Source organism: Dendrobates tinctorius, unplaced genomic scaffold (genome assembly GCF_039654945.1).
Source record: "Dendrobates tinctorius isolate UK_male_01 unplaced genomic scaffold, ASM3965494v1 ptg000196l, whole genome shotgun sequence".
Taxonomy (NCBI): Eukaryota; Metazoa; Chordata; class Amphibia; order Anura; family Dendrobatidae; genus Dendrobates; species Dendrobates tinctorius.
In genome coordinates this window covers 22,197,300-22,216,756 of record NW_027361863.1, presented here as the reverse complement: position 1 = coordinate 22,216,756, position 19,457 = coordinate 22,197,300, and the positions used below count along the sequence as shown (strand labels likewise).

The window sequence follows — 19,457 nt, the reverse complement described above, 5'->3', positions numbered from 1 at the left end:
GGTGGCGGTCTGTGAGGGATCGTTTCAAGAAGGAGTTCAATAAAGAGATGCGGGCCCCGAGTGGATCTGGAGGACGCAGGAGCAAGTACAAGTACGCACGAGCCCTGTCGTTCCTCCGGGAAACAATGCTCACCAGAAGGTAAATATTACACACCACATGTGACAAAAATGTTAGATGTAACTTTTTTTTTTCAGCCAGGGCCATACCATGTCAGTATTTTAATTGTTTTTTTTTCTCTTTATTCCACAGCACGGTGAGCAGCACTCGGGAGCCTGCACGATTGGACCCTTCTGAGGCGATCCCTGAGGAGACCGGCACCGAGGGACACTTCGACCGCCCCGGTACATCTGCACCTTCCCAGCCTTCCCACACATTCGACCCCTCTGTCCCATCCACCAGCACAGGAGTATCGTGGCCGCCTACATTACATGAAGCTGCTGGTGAGGAGATCGCTTTCCCTTTACCCCACCCTTCTGCCCCTGCCACCTCTAGTACACCTGCGGGTACTGGGCGGCAGCGGCAGAGGGGTCAGGAAAAGAGTTATGCGCAAGAGTTCTTGCATCTGAATGCATCTTTCCAGAACTGTCTAAAAGTCTTGTCAGAGCAAATCTCCGCAGGCTTTCAGCAGATCAACTCCAGCATTCTGGAGGTGAAGACACTTCTGCAAACCATGCATTCAGAAGCAAGATCTTCGCCAAACCACACCTTTTTCAGGTCTGTTGTGGAGCGCATGGCAACACTATCTCCTACCCAGCAGATGCATGTAATGCATTCGTGCCACGGTGCTCTACAGCAGGTTACCTCCCAACCTCCACCTCCCACCACTGTAGTTCCTCCACCTGCACCCCCTCCAGCCACTTTCCATCCTCCCCCTCCTATTACATCTGCACCCCCTCCAGCCACTTTCCATCCTCCCCTCCTATTACATCTGCACCCCCTCCAGCCACTTTCCATCCTCCCCCTCCTATTACATACCAGCAACCTCACCAGCACCATCCACCTCCCCAGTACCAGACATCTCCCCACTTCCAGCAACCTGCCCCGTACCAAACTCCTTCCCCGTACCAAACTCCTTCCCCGTACCAAACTCCTTCCCCGTACCAAACTCCTTCCCCGTACCAAACTCCTTCCCCATACAACTTTCCATCAACATCATCTGCTCCTACAGTCCCTGCCCAACCCTCCACTCCACCGCCCACCACCTCTTCTGCCTCCCACATGTCCACCCATTCTGTAGCTTTTTCCACACCTTCACCTCTAACTGTTCCTTCCCCACCACGATCCCAGTCCTCTCTCCACACACCCAGCGTCGAAGTGTCCCGCAGCCCCTCCAGCAGTATTTCCACCCCACACTACACAGATTTGTAATGTGTGTTTTTTAATAAAAATGCCCATTGGGTTTAAAACCTTTATTAAAAAAGTTTTTTGCACTTTAAAAACATTTTACAAAAAAAAAAAAATTTTAAATAAAAGTTAAATTATCGTTTCACAATGGTTGTCTGTCATTTCTTTCTGCGGCGAACTATGTTTAAAAAAAAGGTTAAATACAGGGTATTTCAAAGGTAAAAAGGTATTCAAAACCAGGTATATAACTGTGGGTAAATTTTAGCTTTTTGCCACAGTTGTGTTCCTGGTTGTGTTTGAAGCAAAGTATTTCACCTAAAAAGTTGTGTTTATTGTTGGTGATTTCCTAACAATGTACACAACTTTTGTTAAAAGGTGAAATACTTTGCATAAAACACAACCAGGTACACACCTGTGGCCTAAAGCTAAAAATAGTAAGACCATGACAAGATAGCCAACTTTGGTTGGCAAAGGTATATACTGTTGGTCCAGAAGGTACACAAGTTTGGTTAGGGCACAAATCTTTCACACTCTGTCATCCTGCCAGTGTACTCTGCCTTGAGGTGACATAAAGTATAGTGCAAAATTGTCCCTGAAACCGTCACAGAACTTCTAGTGGTAATATTTCCAATGACAACATCCATCTTCGCCAGTAACTTGCTCTTCTCTCCAACCTGCACTTTCTCCTCTACAACCTGTCAAAGAAGGGCTGTAGGAACATGCTATATATAGTTTTCCAGTAGCCAATCCCGTTCGGAAGGCCACAAGGGTCAATTTTAAAAACCGGATCCGGCGTAATCCGTCGAAAAACGGATAGAAAAACGGATGAACCGGATGAGACGGATCCGGTTTTGTCTGTCAAGAACAAGACGGATCCGGCAGAAAACCGGATCCGGCACATCAGGTTTTACAAAACATTTGCCGGATCCGGCATTCCGGCACGACGCCGGATCGCGCCTGACGCCGAAAACCTGATGTGTGAAAGTAGCCTTAGGAAACAGAAGTAATGGTGAATTGTTTGTCTCCCAGTTTGCCCTTTCCTTCACCAACTATTTCCTTTGTCTCAATTCTCACATCTAGAAAACTTATATTCTGCATTAAACATTTTCCTTATTTTTGCAAATGCACACTCCAAATTAAAAGCCTAGATGCCCTGATGCACCGTGTCCTACATAATGGTGATGGTGCGGTAATAAATATGTTTTCAGTAATCACCATGCTACAGGCAAGTAAAAAAAATCCCTATAATAAAAAAAAAAATTGGACATTTCCTAATTTAATTTTTCACCTGTAACAATATCATTTTGGGGCAACAATATTTTCTAAAGTTTATGTTATGTTATTTGGGACTTTTGTAATTAATTGCTACAAACGAAATTTAACCCCTTTCAGGCTGCATCACATTTTTCTGATTTGGGCTTTTTTCATCTTTCTTAATTATTTTTTTTTTTACTTTTACCCCCCCCCCATCCTTTATATTTATGCCATTTTAAGAAATAAGATAAAGGATATTAACAATCCACCTTGCAATTAAATGTGTTTAGAGGGATCCCCACCTCCCCCAACAACTAAAATAATATAAATTATAAAATTACCAATTTGCAAGAATTATCTGCTCAAATTACAAGAGCTGCTAAGGAATTACCGATATACACTGGCCAAATAATATCTCCATAGAAAGAAATCGGAGCATATATACCGCCCTGCGGAACCTCAATACGGCCACCAGTCAGCGTCTGACTCATACCTCCAAAAAGATTATGAGGGCATGGACTAGGGTTTTTGCAGATTCTTGGGTGAGGAATGAACGGATTCGTGAAATATTTTTGAGTTGAAGTCGGCAGGAAGTGGAAAGGGCTTGGATATGTGGTTTGAAGGAGAGATCAGCGTCAAGGATTACTCCGAGGCAGCGAGCTTGTGGGACTGGGTAGAGTGGGCAGCCATTTACTGTAATGGATAGGTTCGTTGGGGGGGGCACGTGAGATGGGGGAAAGATGATGAATTCTGTTTTGTCCATGTTAAGTTTCAGAAATCTAGCGGAGAAGAAGGATGAAAAAGTGGACAGACATTGAGGGATTCTGGTTAGTAGGGAGGTGATATCTGGTCCAGAGATGTAGATCTGTGTCATCAGCATAGAGATGATACTGAAAGCCATGAGATTCTATAAGCTGTCCCAGGCCAAAGGTGTAAATGGAGAAGAGCAGGGGTCCTAGGACTGAACCTTGTGGGACTCCGACAGATAGGGGGTGAGGTGAGGAGGTGGTGTGTGAGTGGGAGACGCTGAATGTCCGGTCTGTTAGGTATGATGAGATCCAGGACAAGGCCAAGTCTGTGATGCCGAGGGATGAGAGGGTCTGTAATAATAGGGAATGGTCCACTGTGTCAAAGGCAGCCGACAGGTCCAGGAGGGGGAGGACAGAGTAGTGTCGCTTTCTCTTGGCGGTTAAGAGGTCATTGGTGACCTTAGTAAGGGCAGTTTCGGTGGAGTGGTGTGGCCGGAAGTCAGACTGTAAGCGGTCGAAGAGGGAGCAAGAAGAGAGATGGGAGGACAGTTCAAGATAGACGTGTTGTTCCAGTAGCTTGGAGGCGTAGGGGAGAAGTGATACAGGGCGATAGCTAGATACAGAGGATGGGTCAAGAGAGGGCTTTTTGAGGATAGGTGTGATGGAGGCATGTTTAAAGCTTGAGGGGAAAACACCAGTTGTTAGTGATAGGTTGAAGAGATGGGTTAGGGTTGGGATGAAGACTGTGGTGAGGTTTGAGATGAAGTGGGATGGGATCGGGTCGAGTGCACAGGTGGTGAGTTGTGATCTTGAGAGTAGAGTGGAGAGTCGATCTTCTGTAATGGTGGAGAAGTTGGTTTTGGAGGTGGAGGGCTGGGAAGTCGGGAGGAAGGGCTCTGGGGGTTGTTGACTAAAACTGTCTTTGATGTTATCAATCTTCTGCTTGAAAAATGAGGCAAAGTCTTCAGCTGAGATGAGTGGGGAGGGAGGAGGTGCTGGGGGATGGAGGAGAGAATTGAAGGTGTTGTATAACTGTTTAGGGTTGTGAGACAGGGAGGATATGAGAAATGAGAAGTAGGTTTGTTTAGCTGTGGCGAGTGTGGTCTTGAAAGTAGTAGTGAGGGACTGTTTGAATGCGATGAAGTGCTCATTGGAGTGGGTTCTTTTCCATCTGCGCTCAGCAGCCCTGGAAGCTCACCTCAGTTCTTTGGTCAGGCTGGTGTGCCAGGGCTGTCTGTTGATTTTGCGAGCTTTGGTATGTGTAAGTGGGGCAGCAGATTCCAGACACATAATGCCATACAGTGACCAGACACATAATGTCATACAATGTTCCACATAATGCCATACAGTGACCAGACACATAATGCCATACAGTGTTCAGACACAAAATGCCATACAGTGTCCAGTCCAGATACATAGTGGCATATATAGTCCAGACACATAATGCTAGACAGTTTCCAGACACATAATGCCATACAGGGTCCAGTCCAGAAGATACATAATGGCATACAGTGTCCAGACACATAATGTCATACAGTGTTCAGACACATAATTCCATACAGTTTCCAGACACATAATTCCATACAGTGTCCAGTCCAGATACATAATGGCATACAGTGTCCAGATACATAATGGCATACAGTGTCCAGACACATAATGTCATACAGTGTCCAGTCATATAATGCCATACAGTGTCCAGTCATATAATGCCATACAGTGTCCAGTCATATAATGCCATACAGTGTCCAGACACATAATGCCATACAGTGTCCAGATGAGTTGTTATACAGTGCTGAGAGAAAAAGTGCATAGTTTCACAAGATATTACCACTGGATGCCCAAAAAGGTGCCAACATGTCGCAGATAAATTGTGTTGTTCAGGTGTCAGGGGCTTGCTGTTCCTAAGCTGAAATTCAAAATTTACTTTATGACCCTCCCCTCACTGCCCTGTGACGCTGTGTATCTGTCCTTAGAAATTGCAGTGCAGTCTTATTTATTATAGTTGTACGAACTTGATGCAGATTTCCACTAACTTCACAAAAAATGGATATAGTATTGTTGTAGTCGTCAATGGTTATCCACGGTACCTGCGCCATCTGTCCTGCAGTCGGGAACTGACTGAAGCTGGAGATATTCACCAGCTGATGTTTGGTGTCAGATTTCGTCCTGCAAAAGTAGAGAGAGATTTTATAGAATTGCCGCCGTGCTACGGTCTAATAAATCTATCACTAATCCACACCTATTTATGGGCAGCAGCAAAAAGTGAGCGAATGTTATTTTTTTGCAGCATTGACTTTCTGACTTTCTTTTTTAGCGTTTGTCCACACGGGTCAAGACTGGGTTTGATGGTCACTTATGAATATGTAGATTACAGTAAAATGAGGACGGATGGAATTATGTTAATGGTTTTGTCACTTTTTCTCCTTGTATTCGTGATGAATGCACAACTGTAAGCTGCTCAGGAGCCCCAGCTGTAAGGCTATGTAGAAGTTGGGAAAAGTAATGTAGCTATGGTGCCTGCAGAGGGACAAAGTAGATCTCCACATTTTTGTTAAATTTTTCAAAATTTGGTAATAATATATTTCATTTTTACATTTTTTTCTAACTTACCGTATCTTGTTTTTTTTTTCTAGTTTTCCTCTACAGATTCCTTCACCAATGACAAGAATGTAAAGCTAACGCAGTGTGAACGGAACCTTAGCCCCGAGCCTTACCTCAATATTAGACGCAACCTGTCGGTTTTCTGCTCCAGTTTTGCAGACAGGATGACGGCTCCGAGACGTGGATCCTGGGCGCAGAAGTTGTAGTGCTCCTAGTAATGGGGCCAAAGAAAAATATATTCATTTTTTGCTTTCTAAATTATTATTTTTTTTAACATGTGTGACAGCAGAGCAGGGAATAACTGCTACCATCTGTCTATTCATAGCCATATGTGTTGGGATCACTTTGACATTACTAAGGCTGTGATTGCATTAAGGGGCTTGAATGTGGTTGCATTCAGTCCTAGGAGACCTCAGAGTGTTACACTAGACTTTTCAGGGCAATTAATCATAGAATCATAGAATCGTAGAGTTGGAAGGGACCTCCTGGGCCATCTGGTCCAACCCCCTGCTCAAAGCAGGATTCGCTAAATCATCCCAGTCAGATGTCTGTCCAGCCTCTGTTTGAAGACTTCCATTGAAGGAGAACTCACCACTTCTCGTGGCAGCTTGTTCCACTCATTGATCACTCTAACTGTCAAAAAGTTTTTTCTAATATCTAATCTGTGTCTCCTCCCATTCAGTTTCATCCCATTGCTTCTAGTCTTTCCTTGTGCAAATGAGTATAAAGTTGATCCTTCTACAATGTGACAGCCCTTTAGATATTTGTAGACCGCTATTAAGTCTCCTCTCAGTCTTCTCTTTGCAAACTAAACATTCCCAAATCCTGCAACCATTCCTCATAAGACAGGGTTTGCAGACCGGTCACCATTCTGGTTGCTCTTTTCTGAACTTGCTCCAGTTTGTTGATGTCTTTTTTAAAATGTGGCGCCCAAAACTGGACACAGTATTCCAGATGAGGTCTGACCAAAGAGGAGTAGAGGGAAATAATGACTTCACGTGATCTAGACTGTATGCTTCTGTTAATACATCCTAGAATTGCATTTGCCTTTTTTGCTGCTGCATCACACTGTTGACTCATATTCAGTCTGTGATCTATTAGGCTTTGCAGCAAGTTTGATTCCAGGTGAATCAAGTTTTTCAAAAAATTTAAGCAAATTTGAATTTGGAAAAATGTGCTATGACCCTTGGGGGGATCTGTAAAGACCTCAATATATCAAGGGAAATTGGCTACATAGCTACTCATGTCTCTTTCTAAAATGTAACAATGATAGCCGATCTCTTTAAAACTCTTCAAAAGTGGTCGTATCAGTAGAGTCACAAGTGATATTGATGAGGGGTTCCAACATGTAACAGAGGCCCACTATTTGCCAGAGAAAACACCCTTCTTGTGAATGGAGGCGACCAGACATGGTGAATGGATAAGTTTGGGGTTTTGGCCCCCTCATTCCAGTCCAATCAGAAAGACTCGCACCCATTTTACCCATGCTAAATTTTAAGCCACACCCTTCATTATAATTAAGATTATCATACCTTTCCCAGGAAGTGCTTCCTATAAAAACGAGCTGTAGGGTCGGATTGTAGGAGGAGTAATCTGTCATACGGAGCTGGAAGATCGGATTCAGGGGAGGTCAGAGAGTGGTTAGTCCCCTCTATCCAGTACCCACCTTGTGGGGGCACAACTAAGAGGGGCAAAGGGTGGCCTCTTCTCAACACCTACGAGAAACGTCGGGCAAAGCTTTAGTAAGATCAAATAATCAGGACAACAGGAGATCTAGGAGAATCTTGGGGAACTTACTTCTTGAATTGCGGGATGTGTTTTCTCAATTCTCCTCTAAAAATAAAGATATCAGATCAATCATAGGGTTTATGCATGAAATAATGTTTTTTTATGAGAACCTAAAGTCCTGTTCATTGAAAAAAGTAAATGATTGTTTTCAGTAACTGGTGTAACCATTGAAAAGTAATGACCCTGACTCAACATTTGAAGCTACTGTGCCAACCTTTGACCTATTGTAGTGATCATCTTTCTTGCACCATTGGGTCACTTTAGACCTTGCCACCACTTTTTCATTGGATTCAGGTTTAGACTCTGGTGAACGATTGTAAGATAGGTCATTGATGTGCAATTGGTGGTGATCCAACCCCCCAGTAGTGGCGATCTTTCTTGGACCATCACCCAACTTTATGCTTTGCCAACACTTTTTCATTGGATTCAGGTTTAGACTCTGGTGAACGATTCTAAGATAGGTCATTGATGTGCAATTGATGGTGATCCAACCCCCCAGTAGTGGCGATCTTTCTTGGACCATCAACCAACTTTATGCTTTGCCACCACTTTTTCATTGGATTCAGGTTTAGACTCTGGTGAACGATTCTAAGATAGGTCATTGATGTGCAATTGGTGGTGATCCAACCCCCCAGTAGTGGCGATCTTTCTTGGACCATCACCCAACTTTATGCTTTGCCACCACTTTTTCATTGGATTCAGGTTTAGACTCTGGTGAACGATTCTAAGATAGGTCATTGATGTGCAATTGGTGGTGATCCAACCCCCCCAGTAGTGGCGATCTTTCTTGGACCGTCACCCAACTTTATGCTTTGCCACCACTTTTTTGTTGGATTCAGGTTTCGATTTTTGCAAGGACATTTCCAAGATGGGTCATCGATGTGTGAATGGTGAGGATCCAACTTCCAAAACAGGAGAATTGCTGCAGCAATATATCTTTGTCATTGTTGTACTAAACGCTTACTCAGTACTTTTCTATCCTTCACAGCATGGCTGTATGTACCGATGTGCAACTGCACCTACAGCAAAAATGATGGAGGAGTGTTGCTCAAACGCTTCTAGAGATCAGGGAGACAGGACTTGCACCCATGTAACATTGATCAATGAGAATACTGAGGATGTGGTTCCTAAGCTCCTCAACCCTTTTAGTCTTCAGACCAACAAGAATTGTAGAAATCGAATCTTCATGCATCAAACATTAGTTGCCTATACCAGAGCTTGGCCATTGGTGGTGATTTGTGAAGAATTCGAACAAGTAGTCTTTATCAAACTTTATGTACTGTAAGATGGCTGCCGGACAGGTCCTTGTGGGGAGATATGTGTCATGGCGGTTGGTAGCTTTGGTGATGCGAGCTCGGAAAGCATGCTCCAGCACATATAGTGCTGAGAGAGTTATCAGGCCATTCCAGGGCTGGGTTTTAAGAACAGTCAAAAGAGAGGGTTGGGAATGACTGCTCACATATCCCCACCCCAGGGGCATTTGATTGGCAGATAAAATGGAGTCTCATTCGGTGTCTGGGTAGAAATTAAAGAGCAACTATTTTTAATAATTTTGTCCAGCATGGAAAGTTAGGACATTTTGTAAATCACTTAATTAATAAATGTATGTACACATTTGGAGTACAGATGATGGCAGTGAAAGGGTCAGCACCTGTCTCCTCCTCTGAGTGAGGAGCTTATCAGAACAAATCTCCTGAAGAAACCTATCCCCAGAGTTATTGAGACACAGGTGTTGTGCTGACCCTTTCACTGCCATCATCAGTACTCCAAATGAGTATGTTCTAATATTAATGCAGCTGAAGGCAGGCAAATAAACTGGGAAAGGAAAGGGATTGGTAGTCACTTACTTTTTTTTTTTTTTACAGGGGTAAAAACAAATTTGCGAAGTTTCCTAATTTTAAAAGCTGGAAAAAATTATAAAAAAATGGTTAAGAACTGGATGAGAGGCCATCAAATCCTTAAATAGTATTAGGCTATATATGCATGCTTAGTTCAATGGAACATGGAAATAACGCGCTCTCCAAACCAGGATTGGGCATGTCAAAATCCATCCCTCCAACTCTGCTATCAAGGGGAGTCAGGAGACCCCACGCCAGAAGAGTATCCAGGGGGGAACAGCCGAGGCATGTGCCCTGGGCGCAGCCGGCAGGGTGGCGCAGTCGGGCCGCCAGTGGTCCGCAGTGTCTTCCCCCAGCGGCTGCACTCTGCCGCCCCCCCGGCCTGGTAGTTCTCTGTGTCGGGATGTCAGCCCCTGATGAAGAAGTGGTATACACTTTGAAACGCGTTGGGAAATAAACGGTTAATCTTTCTCATAACCTGGATAAGTGAATTTGTCTAGCAGCGCACTGAAGTCCATGAATTTACTCCAAAGAATCTGAAGGATTACCCCAAGGCAGCGAGCTTGTGGGACTGGAGAGAGTGGGCAGCCGTTTACTTTAATGGATAGGTCTGTTGGGGGGGATCACGTGAGATGGGCAAAAGATGATTAATAATTATTCTCAAGTTTTTATTTGTTAGGAGCATTAGAGGGGTTGTCCAGGTTTGTGCTGAGTCTGCAGACATTCTATGTGATGCAGACTTCTGAATTCTCACAGTGCTCACTGAACGCTGTCAGGATTCTCTCGTGCCGGTAATTTACATACATGCGGTCACATGCTGACTAGACAATGAAAATGAACAGAGCGAGGCCGGGCACGTCTTGTCAGAATGTGGGCAGAAGTATATAACTCACATACCTGTGCTGACATGACCGTGTACTCTTGCCACCGGTACGGGAGAATCCTAAATGTGTGCAGTGCATTCGTGGTGAGAATTCAGAAGCTGCAATGTCAGGACTCAGCTCTGCAGGTTCCAGGTGTCATCACACGGACACTTCACTCATATGCGACTTACATACTTATGGTCCTGTGACAATGAGTTTCTCTTTTGCTTCTCAGTTTTTCGCTGAACATTGAGAGCATTAAGAAGAGCAGCTCGTCAGTTCATCACTAAATGTGCAAAGCGCATGTGTGCTTTGGGGGGGGGGGGGTGAACCGAATTCTTGCCCCGGGTGCCAGGAAGCCTAGAAACACCTCTGCCCCAATGCACATGGGATAGTCGACCAATATGAGCTGATTTATAAGCAATTATTTTTGCATCAATATGGTAATTTTGGACTAATTTAGGCTCCATACAACTTGGTGTCAGTTTTTCACAGACTGGGGCATTACCAGAGTGGTGCGAGAACAATACAAAATAGACAAAAAGAATGAAAAACACTATAAATGATATAATATTAGCAATAAATCTAAACCGCTGCACGATCTGCAATCGAGATTATTCAAAAATAAGCTTCACCTCTTTCGTACTCTCTACCCTCCACATGTTGAGGCTGGACACAGCTAAAACATATGTACTGTCCCTTTAAGAGCATTTTTTTAAGCTAAAAACAGATACGTGGAAATAAAATGTGGAAATGTTATCTAAGGACCAAACATGCACACGTGGATAGATGACTGACCTTCAGAGGAGAGGGGAGGACGCAGCGCTGATCTTCCAGGCGGCTGCACTGAGATGATCAAAAATATTTATATACAAATTGCACATATGGAAAATCAACATATAAACAGTTACCTATAAAAATACAAAGATTACAAAATGAATTGTAGTGCTGCAGCCCTGGTGCCATTCTCAGGCCCAGGATAGTCACCTCCAGTGATCACCAATGACCGGTGACCAATAAACCACCAGTCCGGGGCAGGCGGTGACGTTCCTGAGGATGCTCCTCATACTTTGTGGTCCCTGCAATCAGTATTTTATGGCATCTAAAACAGTGATAATCTTGAATTTAGCAGGGCTATCCCTATTTTTTTGGACACAATGATGGCAAATTTGGATCCTTTGGCCAGTTTGGAAGCATTTTGGGGCGAGACTGAACGTGAATCGTAACCATTGATATAATAATATGTGGCTGGTAAGTGTGAAACACCTCGGACATTTTGGCACAATTTGGTCGATTAGAGATCTCGTGTTGACACCACCGCTGTGCTGAAATGAGTCCCTGCAGACATAACTCAGGGTCAGGCACTGACATAGGGCTCCTATGTAACGGCATATGGGCCCCTCGTGTTCCAGCAGCTCTTCATAGATTACCAAACAGTAATTGTGACTGTGAGATGAGCGAACCCAAAGTTCAAAGTTCGCTGTTCACACCAGACAGTTAGTGTCCGGTGCTAAACGCCAAAGACGGACTTCCCCAGAAGTCTGTGGCGCCCCTGAGGCTCAGTCGCCACAGAGGTGCTGCACCTCCTCCTGAGGTGTGGTGCCCCACCATCCAGGTAAGACTCCTGACCACGCTCCAACACCTGCATCCCACACCACAAAGTAGTGTAGCAAAGCACCTTCGGCGGCTCCCTGCTTGGAGTGTAGCAAAGCACCCATTGGTGGCTCCCTGCTTGGAACACAAAATGTGCTGGGAGGTGGGAGGAGTTAGATTACATTAGAAGGAGCGGGAAGAGTTTAGGATGAGAGGTCAGTTGGTTAGAGAGTTGGAGAGAAGAAGATCCCTGGAGAGAGGGATAGATGGATGGAAGTGCTGCAGCAGATCCCAGTGACCTGGGTCTGCTGGCACGGGAAAGGAAGAGAGAGAGCAACATAGACTGAAAGACAGATTCTCCATAGACAGAAAGATTAGTACGGAACGTGAGGAATAAAAGGGAACAGAGGACGTGGGTTACAAGAGAACCCTTCCTAGAAGTTCCAAGTGCAAGGCCGGGGCCCGGTCCCCAAGGTTGTATGGATACTAATGGTCCTGCAGCAGACACCGGAGGAATAGAAGTTGTCACCACTTTATTCCCACACAAGACTTGGGGACACAACAGCAACTTAAAAGTGAGCCGGGACTTAGTAGCAAGGAGTCCCCGAAGCAGGCTACAGCTGTCTGCCGTACAAGTAGAGTTCATAGGAACATCGGACAAGAGGAACTCCAGTGTAACTCAGTACTGTGAGTACTTCATTTAAAGGCGCTATAAGAGGAGGCGTTCAGAAAGGCACATGTTGGCGGAGTGTTGGAAAGGAGTATTCCATCTTGCCTGGAGGTTGACTGAGTCCCTGACTCGGAGGACACGGCACAGAGGCGGGCACCTGTTTGTACAACAGACTGTGAGTAAAGCTTTGGAACTACACGCCCTGGTGTCCTCCACTTATTCACTGCGCCATCCCGCCTCGCACAGCCACCACCTCTGAGCCTGACACTACACCATCTAAGTGTCACTTCACCTACACTGCCCTGGGACTACAGCCCTGCCTGTGGAGGGCTATAACATCACTGCTGCACCACACCATCAGTCCCAGAGGATCTGCATGCAGCGTCGGCTTACATCTTCATTGCCGAACACCACAGGTGGCGTCACGAATCACTTATAAACTTTCATCACTATAAGCACATTGCAACAACCCCCTTTTACAATGGGCGCCCAGGGTCACGGGCCGGGTTACAGCTGCCGTGACATCTCCCATTGGAGCTCATCGGGCCCGGTACCGAGTACCCCACAGCCCTGGGTGTGAGGGCGACCCAAGTCCGTTGTAATGTTCTGAGTTCCGGTGGAAGTTAATTGCAGAAAGATAGGGAGAGAAGAAGAGAAGGAGAAAGGGTGATAAAGAGAGAAGGAGAGGAGGTAGAGAGGAAGAGAAGGAGAGATGTAGAAAGGGAGAGAAGGAGAGAGAGAGGGTAAGGAGAGAAGGAGAAAGGGTGAGAAAGAGAGGAGAGAGGGTGAGAAAGAGAGGAGAGAGGGTGAGAAGGAGAGAGGGCGAGAAGGAGAGAGGGCGAGAAGGAGAGAGGGCGAGAAGGAGAGAGGAAGAGAAGGAGAGAGGAAGAGAAGGAGAGAGGGAGAGAAGGAGAGAGGAAGAGAAGGAGAGAGGAAGAGAAGGAGAGAGGGTGAGAAGGAGAGGGGTAGAGAGGAAGAGGAGGAGAGATATAGAAAGGGAGAGAAGGAGAGGGAGAGAGTGAGAGATGGAGAGAGGTAGAGAGGAAGAGGAGAGAGGGAGAGGAGTGAGGAAGAGAAGGAGAGTGGGAGAGAAGGTGAGGGAGAGAGTGAGAGGTAGAAAGGGAGAGAGGGAGAGAAGATGTGAGGAAGAGAAGGAGAGAGGTAGAAAGGGAGAGAAAGAGAAAAGGAGAAAGGGAGAGGAGATAAGTAGAAAGAGTGAGAAGGAGGGAGAGAAGGTGTGAGGAAGAGAAGGAGAGAGGTAGAAAGGGAGAGAAAGAGAAAAGGAGAAAGGGAGAGGAGATAAGTAGAAAGGGTGAGAAGGAGGGAGAGAAGGTGTGAGGAAGAGAAGGAGAAAGGGAGAGTGGGAGAGAAGGAGTGAGGAAGAGAAGGCGAGAGAGAAAGAGAAAAGGAGAAAGGGAGAGAAGAAGAGATGTAGAAAGAAAGAGGTAGAGAAAGAGAAAAGTAGAAAGGGAGAGTGGGAGAGAAGGAGAAAAAGAGAGGGAGAGAAGGAGTGAGGAAGAGGAGAGAGTTAGAAAGAGAGAGGGAGAGAATGAGAAAAGGAGAAAGGGAGAGAAGGAGATAGGTACAAAGGGAGAGAGGGAGAGAGGTAGTGGGGGAGAGGAGGAGAGAAGGAGGGAGGGAGGGAAAGAGGGAGAGAGATTTTTTGGTTCCAAAGTCTGGGTCCCTATTGTTTTCAATGGAGTTCAAGTTATAGTTCAAGATCGAGTACAGTTCTGGTTCCCAAACTGAACTTTTGAAAAAAGTGCAGGTCGGGTACCTGAACTTCCACAGGTCCTCTCATCCCTAATTGTGACCCATAAGAATTCTTCAGCTCAGTCATTAACATGCAATGTGTTTTAAAACTACTGCAGCAGTGAATTGGGTTTTTTAGAATTTAGTCAAATCGAGTCCATCTCTGAGTAGCTGTAACCTGTAGGGGTTAAGATTCAAAGTGCAGGTACGGTTGGAATCGAAACGTTGCCATTTTTGTAAGAACGGAGGGATTTTTACTTTGATATTTGATTGCTCGTTGTCAGAGTTGCCGGCCACCTCTGCAGTATATCAGCGGTGGTCAGTTTTCTAGACAAGGCGCGTGTGCTTCTAAGCTATGTGCTACAGAGTTTGGATGCACAACTCTGTGATCTGGTCAGCTTCAGTTCACAGTTTTGACCACCGAATCAGCCATGCCACCACCAGAACTGTCAATCATCAGGAGCACATTGCCCCCTGGCAAGCAGGAAGGCAGGGGAGTGGTGCGCTCCTGATGATAGGATCCTGAGACAACCCCTGTAATTTGATGAAATCCATTTTTGACTTCATGCAAAATTCTAATTCTTAAAAGTTAGAAAAGTTCTGAGAAAATACAATAGGACATAAAAGTCAAAAAAATTCTGAATAGTGCTAATCAGGGAACGGATGCAAAAAAAAAATATTGTTTCAATGGAGGCCTGAATCTTAATCAACCCCCCTCCAAAGATAAAGGGACACTTATAACAATCTCATATGGATATGACTCACTCCATAGTTCTGAGCAGGGTCACATTCTCCTGATGGGCTGCTGCTATCACTCCTGTGCTCTCATCACATTCATAATTAATGTTTCTCTATAGATCCCACCTACGCTCAATAATTGTGTTTATTTTCATTAATTAGTTAACGACATTTCACTGTGGGGAGAACATTGGTGTCACACCGAGCTGGGAACAATTAAGGGCTTTTCATAGCAAAAAAAAAAAACAACCTGTTTTTAAAGTGTAATTACATAAACTTAGCTCCTCCCTTAACGAACAATAGCTGTATTATTGCCGAAGATATAGAATATATACAGTATACGGAAACTGGATTTACATGGAGACCATCAGCATGCTGCTGGTGACTGATCTTATTCTGTTGCTTACACTTAGTACTTTTTAACACGGTGGATAAATTTGGAGTTTGGCTAAATAAATTATCACAGTGTTACAGTGTATTCTAGGTTTCCCCTTTAATTGTTCTTCATTGGTGCCATTGCATGAAATCTCAAAGGAGGAAATGGAGCTAATGTGAATGAGGACAGATCGGACGCTGCACTGAGGAGTGGTTGATTTTTCTTTTTCGTGACCGGTTCTATATGAAAAATTTATAAAGAACAAGATTTTATCATCGCTGCAAATATTCCTTACCTGCATTTTCTCAATCATTTCAAACAAGTCGGAGGACTGCAAAAAAAGTCCGAAAAAGTAAATTGTTTGCAACATGGTAGCACCACCTCTGACAGGGTATGTCCAACTATTTTTGCATTGCTTTAATGCATTTATAATAAGCAAAAAATTAGCAGCTTCACAAACAGTCTCCAGCCAGATTGTGTATACAGACTAATGTGTCTCCATTGCTACTTAATATGGACTTGAACTCTAGCGCCACCTATAGGAAGCATCTATCCTAAACGTCAATATCAACACTTTCATGAGCCGCCTTGCTACATGACTTAGAATAAAAGCCAAACCAGAATGTCAATTTTGAGACACATGTTTCGGGGTGTTTCCCCTCCTCAGTGCAAGTCCAGGGTTACAGACTACTAAGAACCCCTGTGCAGTCTTTTATCAGTAAGCACCTTTGGGTGGGTTAGTGTCCAGGGGTCAGAAGGGAGTGTGGCTGCAGGATCAGACCACTCAGAGTTTGTTTGTCATCTGTAACCATGGAGACACATCATTTGTGTATAGGAGCTGTGTACACAAAATGGTGAAAATTTGCACAGATGCAGGGGCTAATTATTGTAACGCTTGGAACCAGCCCTAGTTTGGCACATGTCACTATTAGTGTTATACTTGGGGCTAACATAGTACTCGGGAACTCTGCAAACACCAACCGTGATTTCAACCATTGCTGGTGAAGTGACCTGCTGATCTCCACCTTCCAATATAATGAGCACATCCATCTACACCAGTGGTTCCCAAACTCCAGTCCTTGCAGACCCCAACAGGTCATGTTTTCAGGATTTCCATAGTGTTACATATGTGAGAGAATTCTTCCTGATGCCTTGATGATACTTCCATCACCTGTGAAACACTAAGGAAATCCTGAAAACATGACCTGTTGGGGGCCGTGAGGACTGGAGTTTGGGAAACGTTGATCTACACAAACCATAGTCAATAAAGTTACAAGAGACCTCCAGACCTTGTTTCGTGAGGTGGGTGGATGAGACATCTCTTCTAGTTGTCTGTTGGATTTATCTGGAACGCACACGCCAGCTTCTTCAGACTTTCTGAAAAATATTAAGCGGCTTCACTCCTAAATCGAAACACAAAACATAAGAAGTCATATCTGCAATACAGAATTCCAAAACGATCGGCACTCTACCGTAACGGTGGTGAACAAGGAGGGTAGATAGCGCAAAATCAGAGAATTCCCGGAAGTCTCATGGAAGCATTCTCTGATATCTGGAATACAAACATTTGCAAGAAAATTTAGGGAAAAAAAAAATTAAAATTAAAATTCCCCCCCAAAATAGAAATTTGGGTCAAGAAGACCCTTGGGGATCACAGACCAATCAATTGTGCCAAAAGAGACATTTCATTTAAGTTTGTAGACAAGCACTGAGCCAAAACAGAGGAAGATCAAAGTCAATGAAGGAGTAGAATAAAATTTAGATATAACCAAGAAGAAACCATAATTATGAACAAGACTAACGCTAACAAAAAGAGAATGAGACGGTTGATGCACTTGACCTAAGAGACAGCCGGTAGCTACTCACCCTCCATACGTACCGAATATGAAGCTCTTTTTTTGCGAGAGAACATCCGGAATCTCTACAAAATGACTCTCTCTTGTGAGATTTGTGAGTTATGAAGAGATTCTGCTTGTCCAAGAGACGAAGAGACTGCTGGAGTCAAAGAGACCACCTGCCTGGTTCTGACTGCCAGACACTCAGCCTGTCTAATAAATGTCAAAGTCAGGACTTGAAAGAAGAGGAAAATGTCAATGAGACAATCAGTCAATGTGCCCCATTGAGCGTGCAGGTCCCCCGGCCAGAGACAGACAAGATCCTCTCTTATGGGCCTTCTCTGTGCTCTCAGCACTTTCTTTATTCCTGTCGTCCTCATTGTCTCTTTCTGTCTTCTAAACAGTCAGACGTTATGGGACCTCCTGCCGTTGCGCTCTCCTGCGGGGACAATGACATTAACTATGAGGAGCAGCTCCGATTTCCCATCGTATACATGGCCAGAGATCTGCTTAGTTAGAAAACACATAGGTATAAAAAAAAAAGCAAATAGAAGAGAACAAATATAATCACAGATCAATTCATATCCAAATTGTATCAAGAGTGAGGAACGGATATTAACAGCAGCCGTGGATGAGTCCAGTCAAAAAGTTGGACACCATTGACTCAAAGTTTCTCTTGATTCTAGAAGGCTTATCCATTTTAGTTGGAAGGATTCCCTGATACTAGATGATAAAAGACTGTCCGACTGCTTCGACCCCCATTGCTGTAATCTGTTGGGGAGCATGTGTTCAATTCTCCTACAGCGCCATCCCTGGGAAAAGTAAGAATGGATCCCAATAGTTCCCATTGAAATCAATGTGTTGGCTGTGCGAAGTGATGACACGTCAGGTCCTCCAGAATGAAAGTCACTCTTTGTTATTACTCGTAGAGTTCTGAGTTAAAGACTGCCTTCGATTTTCTCGCCATTCACCTATAAAATAAGTTTTGCCTTTTGGAAGCGACTGTGAGACAATGTGTGGTGGGTTATAGACCGTCCTCTGATAGGAGGCGAAGGTGACCCGTCAAACCGATGCCACCCAAAGGACAGTACAAGTGGCACATTGGTTGGGTCAGTTTATCATTGGAGGGGCCTTTCTAGTAAAAAGGGGTTGACCACATCTGATATCACTGATACGTTGATGTCTGTTTTTTATTTTTGTGGTTAAAGACAATGACAAGAGATTAGCAAATCTTTTTTACGGAAATCGCATTCACTTCGAATTTTAGAAAAAAAAAATCCAAATTTTTTTAAATTCGGCTGCGCTGGATTCCATTGGGATAGGAAGGAGTTCCAAAAATTTAGACTCACTTTGCCACTTGCTTTTCCTGCTTCAGACCCCAGAGCATAATAAAACTACATTTCTGAAAATTACACCCTCTATGCAGCTCACCGGTCCCACCATCGCAGTTCCCCACCCAGTCATCCGATCTCTCCCCAAGACTCTGGTATCTTCTTTACTTCAGGTGTTGGGACAGACATGTTCTTCAGTTTTCACCGGTGCTTCTGTAATGGTGGTGGGAGCTTATGGATTGCTCCCAGACACTCAAGGGCTAAATGTGTGTTATGCACTTGTATGTGGTACAAGCAAAATCCCCCCTGGGGCTGCAGCTAGCTGGGACAGGGTTAACTGAAGTGGCCAGCCCTGATGGGAGGTGGGACTGAGTGTTAGTAACAGAGCAGGAAGTAAAAGTCAGTTAATGCAGTGCAGCAGTGAGTATGCAGCGGGACTTTTGGGCTGCTAGGAACAAAGTGAGCCTTAAATATTTAGGGCAGCGGAGTGCCGTAAATACCCTTCGTGTGATTCGAGATGGACGTCGGGGGCCAGGGGCACACTCAACTTATGAAGCTACAGGAAAGGATGGACTCATACCTCAAGGGGCGGAAGGTATTGCAACCCAAATATGCTGCTAGAGTTGAGGAAGATCCCCAAGGGCTAGGGAAGCCAGAGAAGGCAATATGCCACCTATCCCGAGAACCAGGGCTAAAGTTGTATCTGGTACCTGTGAGAAAGATG

The 19,457-nt window shown here is 44.6% G+C and overlaps 1 protein-coding gene across 1 annotated transcript in view; it reads right to left on the bottom strand.

The window, feature by feature from the left end:
• LOC141056309 (rap1 GTPase-activating protein 1-like) overlaps nucleotides 1-17,511 on the bottom strand; it is a 94,144-nt gene extending 76,633 nt beyond the window's left edge. The window contains exons 1-8 of the mRNA XM_073553045.1: nucleotides 17,447-17,511; nucleotides 16,857-16,970; nucleotides 15,863-15,898; nucleotides 11,237-11,284; nucleotides 7,747-7,782; nucleotides 7,482-7,664; nucleotides 6,063-6,160; nucleotides 5,436-5,514 (exon numbers count right to left, since the gene is read on the bottom strand). Of these exons, the coding sequence (XP_073409146.1) occupies nucleotides 5,436-5,514; nucleotides 6,063-6,160; nucleotides 7,482-7,664; nucleotides 7,747-7,782; nucleotides 11,237-11,284; nucleotides 15,863-15,898; nucleotides 16,857-16,886 (510 nt within the window). The 5' untranslated portion in view covers nucleotides 16,887-16,970; nucleotides 17,447-17,511. The remainder of the gene's footprint in view (nucleotides 1-5,435; nucleotides 5,515-6,062; nucleotides 6,161-7,481; nucleotides 7,665-7,746; nucleotides 7,783-11,236; nucleotides 11,285-15,862; nucleotides 15,899-16,856; nucleotides 16,971-17,446) is intronic.
• Nucleotides 17,512-19,457: the final 1,946 nt, after the last annotated feature.